The sequence below is a fragment of the Acomys russatus genome, chromosome 7 (genome assembly GCF_903995435.1).
Source record: "Acomys russatus chromosome 7, mAcoRus1.1, whole genome shotgun sequence".
NCBI classification, from domain to species: domain Eukaryota; kingdom Metazoa; phylum Chordata; class Mammalia; order Rodentia; family Muridae; genus Acomys; species Acomys russatus.
This window is the reverse complement of record NC_067143.1, coordinates 54,138,716-54,155,357: the sequence shown is the minus strand read 5'-3', so window position 1 is coordinate 54,155,357 and position 16,642 is coordinate 54,138,716. Positions and strand designations below refer to the sequence as shown.

General features: G+C 38.1%; 1 protein-coding gene across 2 annotated transcripts in view; it reads left to right on the top strand.

Annotated features, from left to right (window-relative positions):
* Positions 1-16,642, top strand: part of Nup98 (nucleoporin 98 and 96 precursor) — a 96,864-nt gene that overhangs the window by 23,636 nt on the left and 56,586 nt on the right. Inside the window, exons 9-12 of one of the 2 annotated variants that reach the window (XM_051149078.1) lie at positions 303-440; positions 3,539-3,626; positions 8,675-8,767; positions 15,306-15,446. In XM_051149078.1, the coding sequence (XP_051005035.1) occupies positions 303-440; positions 3,539-3,626; positions 8,675-8,767; positions 15,306-15,446 (460 nt within the window). Of the gene's footprint in view, positions 1-302; positions 441-3,538; positions 3,678-8,674; positions 8,768-15,305; positions 15,447-16,642 lie in introns of both variants that reach the window. The other variant, XM_051149077.1, reaches the window with a different exon arrangement.

Here is a 16,642-nt window from a genome sequence, read left to right as displayed (position 1 = left end):
TTGCAAGGAAATGTTCAAGAATTTTGTGTTTATAAACAGTGGTCAGCCGGGCGTGGTGGCGCACGCCTTTAATCCCAGCACTCGGGAGGCAGAGGCAGGTGGATCGCTGTGAGTTCGAGGCCATCCTGGTCTACAAAGTGAGTCCAGGATGGCCAAGGCTACACAGAGAAACCCTGTCTCGAAAAACCAAAAAAAAAAAAAAAAAAACCAATGGTGATTTTTTTTTTTTTTTCCCCCAATCAATCCAAGACTTTAAAGAAAACTATTACGAATTGCCTTTTAATCTAGATTACCTTTTCCAGGGCCTGTTTGGAGTAACCCAAGCCTCACAGCCAGGAGGTCTTTTTGGGACAGCTACAAACACCAGCACTGGGACAGCATTTGGAACAGGAACAGGTCTCTTTGGGCAGCCCAGTACTGGATTCGGTGCAGTTGGTTCGGTAGGTGTTGACAATTGACTGTAAATTGAAGTTTTAAAATCTGTTAAAGGAATATATAAAATAGATAACTGTCTTCTAAGACTTTTACATCTATGTGTTTATTTTCTCTTAAATTTTATATTTATGCATATACATAATCTTTTATTAAAATTTTTATTTTTTATGTATGTATTCTTTTGCCACATTCCTCACATGTATGAGGTCACTATCTGCACTTAAACCTATAGGCCAGAAAAGGACATCAGATCCCAATGGAGGTGGTTGTGACCCACCATGTTGTTGTTGGGAATTGAACTCAGGACCTCTAGAAGAGCAGTCAGTGCTCTTAACCACTGAGCCATCTCTCCAGCCCCTCAAACTACTCTGTTCATGTTTCCACTTCCTGTAGAATTGTAAACACTTGCTATTATGCCCAGTGTGATGAAGTGTTGGGAACTCTGGGCTTCCTGCATTCTAGGAAACCACAGCACTAACTGGATGGAGGCTGTCATTCCAGCCCCATTGTTTATTTTCAGTTACTAAATTGACTTACCTTAGTGATGGTGTGGTTTACTTCTGTTTGAACATATTGTTAAGAGCTGGAGAGAGGGTTCACTAGTTAAAAGCACTGGCTGCTCTTCCAAATGGCCTAGGTGTGGTTCCTAGCACAACTGTCTTAACTTCAGTCTTAGAGGCTCCAACACCATCTTTGGCCTCTGCAGGCACCAGGCATGCTCATGGTAAACATGGTACATGAACATTCATACACATTTAAATAAAAATCTTTAGAAAGAGAAAAAAAAAATACTGTTTTAGTCAGTTTAGTTTTAATTTTTGTATTTTGTTTTTTGTTTTGATTTTTCGAGACAAGGTTTCTCTGTGTAGTCTTGGTTGGTCTGGACTCTATTGTTAGAGCAGGCTGGCCTCGAACTCAGAGATCTGTCTACCTCTGCCTCCTCAGTGTTAGGATTAAACGCATGCCCAGACGCCTTAGTTTTAGGTTTTAAATTTTAAACTGAGAAGTAACAGGAAGATAGGGTTTCTCTGTGTTACAGAGCCCTGGCTGTCCTGGACTTTGTAGTGTAGACCAGGCTAGCATTGAATTCACCGAGATCCACCTGACTCTGCTGAGATTAAAGGCATGCACCACCACTGCCCAGCCACCACTGCAGGCCCCCCCTTTAAAGTTTCAAAGTTTATTTACATCATAGAATCCATTTAATTAGTTTAAATTATGTGGTCTTAATTTAGACTGTTGAAATCAGATTTTTTTTTTTTATAATTTATTTTTATTTTATGTGCATTGGTGTTTTGCTTTCATGCATGTCTGTGTGAGGGTGTCAGATCTTGGAGTTATAGACAGTTGTGAGCTACCATGTGGGTGCTGGGAATTGAACCCGGGTCCTTTGGAAAAGCAGTCAGCGCTCTTAACTGCTGAGCCATCTCTCCAGCCCCAGATTATTTTTTAAGACAGGATTTCATTATGTATCTGTGGCAGGCATGAAACTTGCTATAAAGACTAGGGTGGCCTCAAATTCATAGAGATCCAGCTTCCTCTACTTGCAGCATGCTAAGATTGAAGCCCTACAGACCATATCCAGCCCAAATGAGATAAATTTTAACTCCTAGCTTTCCTTTTTGTGTTTTGGGAGCTAAACTATTATGGTATTTGAAAATGGAATGCTTTTGGAGTTGATCAAGCTGGTATAATTATTGTGATTCTCTTACTGGGGGAGGTGCAACTCAGTTATTTACCTTGCTGAATAAGTTGTCTGGGTATAGAACTACTGTTTTGGAATGCATCCAACCCAAAAAACAAAACAAAACAAAGTTTTGGGGTTTTATAATAGTACTTGAAAAAAAAATTGACAGATTTTAATGTACTTGGGGCAGGAATGTGTGGCTGGCACGAGCAAGGCCGTAGTTTTGATCCCCTAGTTTTGATAAGCCATCACCACCACTGGGGGGGGGGGGGTTCGTGGTCAGACATAGCTGAGATAACAAGAATGAAAATTTGAGCAGCCTGGGCTACAGAGAGTTCAAAGCCAGCCTGAACTACATAATACCCTGCTCAAAAACGTTAGGTCCTGAGGATGTAGCTCAGGAACAGAATGCTTGCTTACCATAGAAAAGGCCTTGGGTTCAGTTCCCAGTACTACAAACAAAAACGTTTTCCCTCTTCACCTTCCTTTTCCCTCTCATTCTTTCTCCATCTTTGCTTTTTCCTCCCTCTTGTATCTGATAAAGCAGCCTAGTCTTCTTTCAGGCTCAGTTTTCCAAATTTTGGGATCAGGCTTATACTACCACACTTGATTAATGAAAACATTTGATTGCTTTATTTTTTTTCTTTTACTCAATAAAATCCTGTTTGCTGAGGTGTTGCTTTTCTGTGTTAGTAGCATTGTGCTTATAATCTTGCTTAAATTATTATCTTTTGCTTGTTTATGTATATCTGTATTAACTTTTCATAAAAATTATAACTTACTTCCATTATACTTGGTACTTGGAGTAACTTATTTGCATGCACTCTCATTACTTTTAATTATATGTATCGTGTGTCTGAATTGGGTATGTGCATATCAGTGAAGTGATTCAGCAGTTAGAGGTGTTGGAACCTCCAGAACTGGAGTTATGGCAGTTTTGAGCCACCTGATACAGGTGCTGGAAGAGCAGTTAGTGCTATTAACCACTGAGCCATCTCTTCAGCCCCTATTATTACTTTAATTTTTATTATTTTAAGTTATATGTGTATGTATGTATATGTGAGCACAGGTGCCTGAGAGTTGTCAGATCTCCCTGGAGCTGGAGTTGATTAGGAGCTACCTGATATGAGTGCTGAGAATTGAGCTTACTTGTTCTTTGTTGTATTTTTCTTTTTAATAATGTATTTATTTTGTATGCATTGGTGTTTTGTCTGCATGTATGTTTGTGTGAGCATGTCAGAACTTGGAGTTACAGACAGCTGTGAGCTACCATGAGGTTGCTCAGTAGCTCAGTACCATGAGGTTGAACATAGATCCTCAGGAAGAGAAGTTGGTACTCTCAGCCACTGAGCCATCTTTTCAGTCCCTGTTGTATCTTTTCATTATTTTAATTTTCTTTTATCATTTTCTTTTTAGACCCTGTTTGGCAATAACAAGCTTACAACTTTTGGAACCAGCACAACCAGTGCTCCTTCATTTGGTACAACCAGTGGCGGGCTCTTCGGTAACAAACCAACCCTGACTTTAGGAACCAATACAAACACTTCCAATTTTGGTACATATAAAATGCAGGTTTGACTCTCTTAAAGTTACACTGACTATACCACACATCATTCTCCTGATTCATATGATTGGAAATGTTTTAAAATTCTCAGGTAAGCTGTAGCCTGATGCTAGGTACCAGAAGGTGTCTGGTACATGCTACATGAGATGAGATGTTTTGTATAGACAAATTGACTTTTATTTTTTTGGATTACCTCACCAGTAACTGAAAACCATATGTGAATCTCATTTGTTTGAAACAACTCATTCTATTCAGGTAGATTTCAAGCATGAGGGTGTAGTATACTAGGAGATTATTTCTGAAAGTAAAGCTTTGCTGAGTCAGGAGAGTGTTCTGGCAGTTTGGAGTATAGTGGCTAATGCCTGTAATCCATAACTGCTGAAGCAGAAACCATGATTTCTATTGAGATTGTCTCCCAAAGAGCAACAACAAAGTTATTCTTAAAAGTTTTGAATGCCTATTTACTAAAAAAATCAAGAAAATAGAGATAAGACTGAACAAATTGTTTGAAAAGAAAAAAAGGAATTTTCTTCTTTTTACATGCATTAGAAATATTGAAACCAGTTTAAAATAAGCATCATGTTTCAGCCTCATCATACATGACTGTGTTGCCAGACATTCATCATTGTGTAAGGTGTACAAAGTTTATTCTGTTGACAAGAGTAATAGCAGTTCAAATGTTCGTTGGACATTTTGCTTGCTAGAGTCATCATAGGAAATGCTTGGTTTTTCGGGGAAGATAAATACAAAATACCGTTATTGTCACTGGCCTGGTAGTTATCTTCAGAGAGCTCTGTGTCTTTTTGTTAGTTTTCCTTTGTTTGCCATGTTGGGGTAGAACACAGGGTCTTGTGTTCTATGCAAGTCCTCTACCACTGAGCCCAATTCCCAGCGTGTTTGGGGTTTTTTTTTTTTTATGGTCTTGCAATCTTCTAGAAAAGAGACTGTTTTAAGCATGCATCAGAGTGTTAGTGTATTCATGAAACATGAGCTCTGTGAAGGAGACATGTAAGACTTGTTTCATGTCTGCTTTTAGAGTCAAATATTTGATCTTTATAACTCCTTTTACTCAGATTGCTTATTCATTGCTAGTGCTAACTGTAGTTCCATCATTTCTCCCCCCCCCCCCCCCCCCCCCCATCGTTTTTCAAGGCAGGTTTTCTCTGTGTAACCTTGACTGTCCTGAACTCTTTTTGTAGACCAGGCTGGCCTCAAACTCACTTCGATCTGCCTGCCTCTGCCTCCCCAGTGCTGAGATTAAAGGCGCGCCCCACCACGCCCTGCCTGTACCATATTTCTTTAACATCTGCTTTTTTCTTCTTGAGATTGAGTTCTTGTCATGTTGCCTGGGTGGCCTTGGATTCCTAGATTCATGCAGTTTTCTTGCCTTAGCCTCTCAGGTAGTCCAGATGATAAGTGCACATTCATCATCATGCTCGGCTCAGTAGCTTAGAGTTTAATGCCGTATGCATTCTGTATGTCTGTTTTTATGGCCCTTTGGAAGACCATCAACCATCAAGATTTTTTGTTCCTGGGCTGGAGAGACTGCTCCATCCTTAGAAGCAGTGGCTGCTTTTCTAGAGGACCAAGGGTTAAGTTCCCAGCATACATATAGCAGCTCACACAACTGTCTAACTCCAGTCCAGAATATCTGATACCCTCATACAGACATACATGAGGGCAAAATAATGAGAGCACGTGGGAAAAAAAAAAAGATTCTTTGTTCCGAAGGGCCAGTTTTCACTACCTCTGAAAATACATTTATTTAATAAAAACCTTTCTTTGTGATATAGGATGTTCAGAATTAAGTGGGTTTGTTGTTGTTGGTGGTGGTGGTGGTGCTGGTGGTTTTGGAGGCTTTTTTTTTTTTAATTAGGTATACAGTGCTCTGCCTGCATCTGTGCCTGCACTCCAGAAGAGGGCACCGGATCTCATATATCAAAAACTAGTGCTAGGGCTGGAGAGATGGCTCAGAGGTGAAAAGCACTGCATGCTCTTCCAGAAGTCCTGAGTTCAATTCCCAACAACCACATGGTGGCTCACAACCATCTATAATGAGATCTGGTGTCTGCATTCTGTAGAGATGTCTATCCTCCAAGGCCGGATTCTAGCTAAACCAATTTCTGAACCACCATGTGGTTTCTGGGCATTGAACTCAGGACTTTTAGAAGAGCAATCAAAGCTGTTAACCTCTGAAGCGATTTTTCCTGCCCGGAGGTCAATTTTCTTTCTTTCTTTCTTGTTGTTTTTCAATACAGAGTCTGTCTGTATTAGCCTTGCCTGTCCTGGATTCGCTTTGTAGACCAGGCTGCCCTCAAACTCACAGCAATCCGCCTGTCTCTGCCTCCCAAGTGCTGGGATTACCTGACATCCAACTTTGTGTTCAGCTTGGCTGTCCTGGTCTTGCATTATAGACCAGGTGGCCTTGAACTCACAGCGATCCACCTGCCTCTGCCTCCCAAGTGCTGGGATTAAAGGCGTGCCCCACCACGCCTGGCTGAGGTCAATTTTCTAATTACAGGTTTTTGTACAGACTGTACAGAATGCCAATTTTCTTGGAGGATTTTTATTTCTTTGTGTTGTTTTTGAGACAGGATCTTATTATGTAGTCCTGTTTGGCCTGGAGCTTACTATATAGATCAGGCTGCCCTCAAACTCAGGAGATCTACCTGCTTTTTCCTCCCAAAGTTCTAGTATTAAAGGTTGTATGTCACCGTGCCTGGCTTCTTGATGTTTTTGTTTTGTTTTGGTTTGGTTTTTTATTGTAAGGTCATATTTATACTCTTGCTCACTGATTACCGTATCAAAGGTCTCATCTTTATCTGCCTTGCCTTACTAGATATGTGCTGAATTTGAATTACACTTAATTAGTAGTACTGATTTGAAGTAACAAGAGTCAGTAAGACTCGGAGGAAATGTGTGGTATAAACAGTGTAAAGTTTGCACTTAGAGCTCTCCTATGGATTTAAGGTAGTTTTTGGATAGCTTGTTTCCTGTTATGGGACTGCGATCTTGTTAAATTTTAGTTAAAAGAGAGTACCTTTAAGTAAAATTTCTTGTTAAAATTTAAGTTGATTGTGCAAAAAAAAAAAAACTGTGTGTGTGTGTTTAGTAGCTGATAACAATTTAAGAAAAATTTTAGTGAACACATGGATCACTTGTTGAGATTAAATCAGATTACATGCTCAGATTTTAAAATGACAGAAATATGCTTGGTTTCAGACCTTATCTTCTTTGGCTTCATGACCATTTTCATTGGTAATAACCAGCTATTGACATAACAAAGTACAGTTCCATTAGTGATACTGTTAACTACTCGAAAGCACTCCCTTCACGGCTGAGGTGTCATTTCTCCTCTACCTTATTCTTCTCCTTGAGACAGAGTCTTGCTGTGTAATGGCTTCAGCCTTCCTAGATCTTGAATCGCAAGCATGAACCACCACACTGACCTTCCATGATAATTTTTAAATGACTAAGCGTCTTTTTTCTTTAAAGATTTATTTATTTATTATGTATATGTGTACACCTGCAGGCCAGAAGAGGGCACCAGGTCTCATCATAGATGGTTGTGAGCCACCATGTGGTTGCTGGGAATTGAACTCAGGACCTCTGGAAGAGCATTAACCTCTGAGCCATCTCTCTAACCTCGACTAAGTGTCTCAAAAACAATTTTCTGGCCTATGATTGATAATGTCTTGGCCTTAGAGATTAATGATACATTATTTGTTTTGTTGCTATTGCTTCAAATGGAATATTAAAACTTATCTCAGTAATGAAAATAAAATAGTAACACAGTATTGATCTTTGTTCAATACCTGTGTTTTTTGTTTGTTTTATTTTGTTTTTTTGATACCTGTGGATTTTAAAGGGGCGTTATAAGGGAGAAAGAGTGGTTTGCTCCGGTTTACTCAGCCTTTCATCATCAGGCTGTTCATAGGTTATAGAGTTTGTCTTTTCTTTACAGTATAGTGGAAGTAGTGGGGATGCATACCTGAGATCCCTGTACTTGGGAAGTGGAGGGCGGACCGTCAGTAGTTAAAAGCTGTTAGCTCTTTGGAGGCTAGCTTGAGTTCTGTGAACCTTTCTTCAAAAAGCCAAAAACAAAAACAAGTAGCTAGCTGAGCCTTTGAGTTTTACTATGAATTTGAATAGTGTAACATAGTGAGAGCACCTCACTTTACTGTCTGTGTCAAAACTATCAGTTTAAAACAAAAATTGCTGTAGAGATTTTTTATTTTTTGAGACAGGGTTTCTCTGTCCTAGACTCACTCACTTTGTAGACCAGGCTGACCTCGAACTCCCCAAGTGCTGGGATTAAAGGCGTGTGCCACCACACCCGGCCCGAACATGAAGGTTTTTGGTAGTAACCCTGAACCATGTATAGTTTGCTTTGCTATTGTATATTACCCTATTCATGGTTGATACTTCATGCCTAAAGACAAAGTGAAATAAGTGTAAAAACGTGTTTACAGGTTTGTTTGTTTTTTTTTAAAGTATTTATTTGTTATGTATACAGTGTTCTCCCTACATGTACATCTGCCAGCCAGAAGAGGGCACCAGATTTCCTAGATTGTCGTGAGCCATCATGTTGTTGCTGGGAATTGAACCCTAGACCTTTGGAAGAGCAGCCACTGCTCTTAACCTCTATGTCATCTCCAGCTCCCGTCTTTTGGTTTTTTTAAAGACATGGTTTCTCTGTAGGTCTGGCTGTCCTGGACGTACTCTCTAGACCAGGCTGGGCTCAAACTCAGAGATCCGCCTGCATCTGCCTCCCGAGTGCTAGGGTTAAGGGTGTGTACCACTACTGCCTGGCTCAGGCCTCAAAAAACTTAACAGGTTAAATTAGCTGATAATTTGGGATCATTAATATTAGTAACTTAAGGATACACAGATTAAGAATAGTTGACTTTCTGGTAAAACTCCTTTTTAGAGAAAATTGAGTATTGTTTTAAAACTACAATTCACTCTTTTTTTTTTTTCCTCCTTAGGTTTTGGCACAAATAATAGTGGAAATAGTATTTTTGGAAGTAAGCCAGCACCTGGGACTCTGGGAACTGGACTTGGTACAGGATTTGGAACAGGTAAGAAAGTGTTTGCATGAATTTTGAGATGTAATACAACTTGAGTTTATGAGTTTTATTAGCTCATATGCCTGTAAATAAGAGGCTTAGGTTTTCATTTTTCCAAATAGATTCATTAAAGTATTTCTAGCAATGTTTTATTAGTCATAAAACATTAGTACATTTATATTAAGTTCACAAGATGTACATTTTGAGTTATAGAAAAAGTGCTTTTCCACATAAAGTTTGTTCTCTTTTAGTCCTATTCTATCTCAGAGTCTTAGTTTACAAATGTGAGTTATTAGTGTAGTGACAACTTTTAAATCCCTCTGTACTTACATGAATGATTTAGACTTGGAATTATTAAGCAGTTAAGCTTCATGGTAAGACAGAGCATAGCGAGTATATGCTATGATGAATAAATAACATGCTCTGCAGATTTACAAGGTTTGTGCATACGTTCTAGTTCTTTTATCTTTTACCCCTCTTCCTCTTATTAGTACTTATTTTTCAGTATATTTAAAATATTTAAAATATTGGCCTCTCTACCTATCTTCCTGTTTTAAGCAACTGGAAGAGGGGGGTCCGTAACGGTGGGTATTTCTCCATGTCCAGTAAAATAGGTTTTGAGTATACATATTTGTTTATTTTACCTAGTTCTCTCATCATTGGTATAGTAATTCAGTTGCAAAACTGCTTCTTTCATAATCTCTGACTGGTTTGTTTTCTTTGCTTTTGTGGTATGTATTTTCCTATGACATCTTAAATAGACACTTCTTTTATACTCCTTTGAACTGTTTGTCCTGTTGTTGTTGTTTTGTTTTGGTTTTGGTTTCAGTTTTTCGAGACAGGGTTTTCCTGTGTACCCTTGGCTACCCTAGAATCACTTTGTAGACCAGGCTGGCTTCGAACTGATAGTGATCCACCTGCCTCTGCCTCTCGAGTGCTGAGATTAAAGATGTGTGTCACCACTGCCCGGCCCTTTCTTCTTGTTCTTTGAGACAGGATTTCAACATGTAGTTTTGGATGACCTCGAACTCATTATGTAGACAAGGCTGGCATCCAACTTAGAAAGATTTACCTGTCTTTGTTTGCAAAGTATTGGGATTAAGTGTGCATCATCCTACCCAGCTAACTTTTCTTTTTGAAATAAGTGTTATTAAAATATTTCAACAATTCAGAAATACCATGATTTTAGGGATTGCAGTTGCATTTTTAGTTGAACCTTACTTGAGATATTTTGTACTGATGAGGACTGAAGCCCAGGTCGTATGCACGGTAGGGAAATGCTCTCATTTTATTGGCTCATACTTATATTAGTGACTTTTGGTTTGAATTTGATTTTATAGTAGAACGAATACAGATTTCTGAAGGAAAAGCTAGAAAGTACTTATGAGAGTGTGAGGACTTCCAAAGTAAAGAATACCCATGATTTAGCTTAGACCAAAGGCTGAGATGTCATTGTTGTACATTGCTGTCTTGGGCTGCAACCAAGGTTTGAGAGAATGAACTAAAAATTAATGCACTTAGTAAGATAGTAACCATTTCCTAAAGTTTCATCTTAGTTAAATGTGGACTATGCTTTGTTTCATTGTAATTTCTTAATAACATTATTGGCTTATTTTGTTGGTCCATGTATATAGATTTAATTTCAAAACAATGACTTAATAGTTGTGTGTATGTATGTATACACACAAAGGTGTAATTTGAACTTTCCCTCTGTATACCATAATTTATCTAATTTTCTAGTACCATCAATTGTTGAGTTTTTTGGTATTAATGGCAAACCCCCTCAGTGAAATTTTTGTTGCATAATTTTGTATTTGTCTTAATGAAAATAAGTCAAATTAAAATTGCTATCTAGAAGATATGCATTATTACTGGTTGGTCTTGTTGATTTATCTTTCAAAAACAGTGTCATTTTACATTGGTTTTTACGTTGTTGATATGTTAATTTTCTCATACCTTTTCTATGGAGTTTGCCTCTTTAGTTGGAATCTCACTTCCTTTTTAGTGGTATCTTGTGCATGACTCTTGCTATATTTTTAAAAAATATGTTTACAACCTATTATGCTTGAGGAATTCTTCTAGTCACATAGCCTAGACTACTGTAGGCATATGCTATCACATGAGCTTATTAGACCTTTCTTTTTAAAAAATATTTAGTTTTTGGTTTTTCGAGACAGGGTTTCTCTGTGTAACAACAGCTCTGGCTGTCCTGTATTCTTTGTAGACCAGGGTGGCCTCGAACTCACAAAGATCCATCTGCCTCTGCCTCCTGAATGCTGGAATTAAAGGTGTGCACCACCACATCCAGCACTTATAAAAATGTTTATTTTTATGTGAATAGGTGTTTTGCCTACATATATATATATATATATAATTTGTTCATGTATGTGCTCATGGAAGTGACAAGAGTGTACTTATGCCGGATTGCTTGGAACTGGAATTATAGTTGTTAGCTGATATTTGTCTGGGTGCTGGGAACTGAACCCTGAACCTCTGGAAGTGCAGCCAGTGTCAATGCAGCTGAGGCATCTCTCAGATCCCCTAGTGGACTTTTTCATTTTTCATATGTGATAGTGGAAAGTGGTATAGTCAAATGATAAGTGATAAAAGTGGAAATCTTTACGTGAGCCTATTGGTTATTTGAATCTTTCTGTCCCATATATTTGATCATGGCTTAATTCTAGTGAATTGTGCTTATTATTATGTATATATTATAGCTTCTACTGGTTGTGTGGTATAAATTTATCTGCCGACTGTCTACCCCCGGTCCAGCTTTACTGTTTTTTTTTCCCCCTGGCTGGTCTTGAATTTCTGGACTCCAACAATAATACTTTGTTTAGTTTCTGAGTGGTATGGATAATGGGTGCTAGAGATTGAACCCAAGGTCTTTTATATGCTCGGCAAGTACTCTTATCAATAGAGCTTTTACCCCAGGCTGGCCATTAGCTTTGTAATTTTAATTTAATTAATTAATATTTAAGACTATCACTATGTAGCCCTGGCTGTCTTACAACTTCCGAAGTAGGTCAGACTGACCTCCTTCCTCTGCCTCCTGGTTGTTAGGATTAAAGCCATGCTCCACCATGCTGGGCCATATAAACACTTCTTAAATCTATGCTCCTTCCTCTGCTCTGTGTTAATTTGGCTATTTTCAGATACTCAATTCAAAGTCCATTCCATAACCCTATATTGATCAGTTCTTTTGTTGGTACTAACGATGGTACCTCAACAAACCAGCCATGAATTTTCCTTATTTCTTTTGTTTGTTTGTTTGTTTTTGTTTTTTGAGACGAAGTCTCTCTGTAGCCCTGGCTGTTCTGGAGTACCAGGTGGTAGCCGTGGGATTCAGAGATCTGTCTGCCTTTGTTTTCCTCTGGAGTGCTAGGGTTTAAGGTACACATCATCATGCCCTTCAACTGTTGAACTTTTTAACATGCCAAAATTATACCTCAACATTTGAAAGGATTAAAAACTTTTTTTTTGTTAAAAAAAACAAACAAACTTTTTGTTGTTGTTGTTTGGTTTTTTAAAATAGTATGTGTGTATGAGAGATAACAAGATAACATGATTCCAAAATATTTTCTTAATTCTGTAGCTAATAATAGCTTGGTTACCAGCAAATTAAAAGAGGCTTTTTGAAGCTTCTTTATGTATGGTTATGTAGATGCCAACACACAAGGTTTTAGTTTAGAAGCAGTCATATGTACTTCTGTGTATCCATAGAGGAAGGATGACCATGAACTTCTGATCTTCCTGCTTTCTTCTCCCAAGTGTTAAAGTCAAAAGCCTACGCTGCCACACACTGTTTATGTGGCACTGTGGGATTGAACCCAGGGTTTAATGCGCATTAGACAAATGTTCTGCCACCTGACTTACATTGCCAGCCATTTAAAAATAAATAATATTTCTTGTAGTACAGCTGGTCCTAAGTTTGCTGTCCTGCTTCAGCCTTTGGGTACTAGATTACAGATGTGTGCTACTAACAAGGGGTTTACCTCTAAAGAGTTTATGAGAATAAACACGAGACTTGGGTGGCTGTCTCTGTTTAGTCATGTAGGTGCCTTTTAATTTGTTATGTGGTCACATCTTAATATTTGCATTATCAGTTGAAAGTATGTGTTTAATACAGTTAGCCTACCACACATCGGTTTGCCCTTGTTTACTTAAGTTTGTTCAGAATATTCATATGTGCTTGCAGTTGAGCATCCCATAAGAATATCATGCTTAAGCTGGGCATGGTGGCGCACGCCTTTAATCGCAGCACTTGGGAGGCAGAGGCAGGCGGATCGCTGTGAGTTCGAGGCCAGCCTGATCTACAAAGTGAGTCTAGGATGGCCAAGGCTACACAGAGAAACGCTGTCTCGAAAAAACAAAAACAAAAAAAAGAATATCATGCTTGATATCATTAACTGAGAAAAGTGCCTTATTCAAAAATCAAAGCATAGTTTCTGCTAAATTACCATTATAAAGTCAGAAAACTTTAGTACTGTCTGTATTTCCATTCAAGTCTTATTGTTAGTCATTTAATTTTGTTTGCAGACAAGTTCTTTTTCCATGTTTGAAGTTTATTTTTATGTGATTATGTTTCTCTTTCTATTTTGGATCTTGAAGTTTATGATTAGCAGTATCTCTGCCTTTAGTACAAACTTTTATAATGTTCTCTACCATTTTTTCCCGTGAGATTATCTCTTAATTCCACAATTTAATAGTTTAACCTTTAGTGTTTGTCTTGACAATTATTTTTTATAGGCCGCAGATTACATTTTGTTATACCATATTCCTTATTCATGCTTTGACCATCTAAATAAACTAAAAGACAAAGTCAATAAAGAATTTTACCCCACTAACCTCAGTAGCAATAGGTCATGTGTGAAAATTAGGATTGCAAGAGTTTCCAAGTAGACATTATAGAGATTCCATGACTGTTACCTTTGCTAAAACAGACACTGAGCTTTATTTAACAACATGTCTGAACCGTGAACTCTGCATTTCACAGTATTATGGGTAACACTGTAGAGCTTGATACTGTGTGTAGGGCGAGCATGAGCTAAATGGGTGTCTTTTGTAATTTCCCTTTTTTTGAGTGATGGAAGATTCAAACTCATTCCTCAACAGAAGTACATTTTCTTAATACATTGGTCTTTGGATACTTACTTACTGAGTAGTTTGGCTATATTGTCTTTTGTTTTGGTTTAGTTTTTTACATGCTTAGGTTTAGGGGACTAATCTTTCTTTAAGAAAAAATTGATTCCCAATGCAGACACTAATAAATACTAATTTCTCTGCTACATTAAAATTTGTTAAGATCTATGTATAGCTTTATGTGCGTGGGTGTTTTGCCTGCTTGCATGTATGTGTAGTATGTGCATGTCTGGAGCCCGTGAGGGTCAAGAAGAGGGCTCCAGATTTCCTTGACCTGGAGTTAGCAGACTCGCTCAAGCCACCATGTATGCTGGACTTAGAGGAGCGTGTGCTTTTAACCACATCTCTCTCTGCCCCTACACACATACACACTTATTTATTTATTTTAAGACATGATTTCTCTGTGTAACAGCCCTGGCTGTCCTGGACCTTCCTCTGTAAGTCAGGTTGGCCTCAGCCTGCCTCTGCCTCGCACTTGCTGGGATTAAAGGCATGTTCTACCACCATCCAGCTTTTTTCTTCTTTTTTTTTTCTTTTTTTCAAATAATAGTGGGATATATCTGTAATTCCAGGAGCTCCTATTTTAATCACTCTAGTTCATGTACTAACTTGAGTATGTTCAGTTATTACATTATGAGACATTTGTCCTTTTGAAAAAAATATTTAGTTAAAGCTGTTTTCAATAGACATTATAGTTAAAAGTGTCACTTTCCCCCCCTAATACCTCCATGGCAGCTCTCAACTGTCTGTACCTCCAGTCCCAGGGGATTTGATGCCCTCTTCAGGCCCCCATGAGCATACACTTATGTGGTGCATAGATTTACCTGGCAGGCAAAACTTACATACACAAAAAATAATTTTTTAAGCTTACATTATGATTGGGTCAACTAAGTATTTTGATTTGTAAATACTGAAATATACGGGGATTTAAAAAAATTTTTTTTTCTTTGGAAATCTTTTTTACTATAGAGTGGTAGTTAATGTCTTGGTTATACTGTCTGACATAGCTAGCTTTGACCATTTTTATCACATTTGTAACTCTGATCTAAAATGGAATTAAAGTTCCTATTTTAGGCATTAGTTAATACTTTGTGTGTCTAGTAGATAACAGGCGTCTTAAAAATACTATGATAATGTTTATTAATTTAATAATTAGGATAAATATCTAAGCTATCCATTATTGTCTCATGTTATAGTTGAGGAAGCTAACACAATGAAAGATGATTTTTCCTCTGCTGTACCCAGCCCAGTGCATAGTGTGAAGTCAGCATTTACCACATTTGCTCTTTTCTTGAAATGACTGGTCATGATGAAGCTTCCAAATGTATTATATCTTTAAGTAACTGACCTCTGGCACAATAGTCAAAGGATCTTCTGTGGCACTTGTTCTTTCCTCTTGTCTCCATAGCTCTTGGTGCTGGACAGGCATCTTTGTTTGGAAACAACCAACCTAAGATTGGAGGGCCTCTTGGTACAGGAGCCTTTGGGGCCCCTGGATTTAATACTACGACAGCCATTTTGGGCTTTGGCGCCCCCCAGGCCCCAGTAGGTAAGTGTCAGTCACTTTAGAAGGCTTTACAGTTTATTTCTTGCTAATACTTAGCTTGCTGACTTGATTTTTTTAATGTCCCATCCATACTAAAGAAGTACGCATATGCACATGATTAAAACAGCCATGTGATGTAGAAGGGCTTAGATTCTAGCCTTCTTTATCTTCTAGACTTGATCTTCCATAGAAATCACTTTTTTAAAAAAATTAATCTAGCATATGATGTTTGTTTCACTAAGTAATGTGCTTATATTATTGTTTCATTTTTAACATAATAAGTTTAACTTGTTAAAGTAGGCAATTCAGCTCACTTACCTATCTCTTCTGTCTGTTTTATTTATTCCTCCAGTGTTAATACTCTTTTTTTTTTTTTTTTTAAAGATTTATTTATTATGTATATAGTGCTCTACCTGCATGTATGCTTGCACGCCAGGAGAAGGCATTGGATCTCAGTCTAGATTGCTGTGAGCCACCATGTGGTTGCTGGGAATTAAACTCAGGACGTCTGGAAGAGTAGCCAGTGCTCTTAACTGCTGAGCCACAGTGTTAATATTCTACATGCACTAAATTTCCTAAGCTTTTATCTTTTATCTGTTGAGATATCTTACATACTTTATTCATATGATATCTACTACTTTCTTTGGCGGGCCGGGCGGGGGGGGGGGGTGTTCAAGATAGGGTTTCTCTGTGTAGCCTTGGCTGTCTTGGACTTTGAAGACCCAGGCTGGCCTCAAACTCACAGAGATCCACTTGTCTCTGCCTCCCAGAGTGCTGGGATAACAGATGTGCCTTCTAACAAAAGAAAATTATCTTAGTTTCAATTTTAAATATCTGTTTAAACTATATAGCAGTAGAAATGAAACCTGGCGTTAATAGTGTGAGTTGAAAAGAAGTGAGTTGAGGTTTTTGTTTTGTTTTTTGTTTTTTTTTTTTTTTAAAGGTTTTATATATTTATTTTGTTTTTGTTTTTCAAGACTGGGTTTCTTTGTGTAGACCAGGCTGGCCTTGAACTCACAGAAATCTACCTGCCTCTGCCTCCCAGAGTGCTGGTGTTACAGGTGTGTGCCACAGCGCCTGGCCAAGATTATATAATTTTACCTATATGAATATTTGGCTTGAATGTGGATCTTCACACCTTATATGTGCCCTATGTTTGTCAAATCCAGAAGACGACATCTACCCTGGAGGTACTGAGA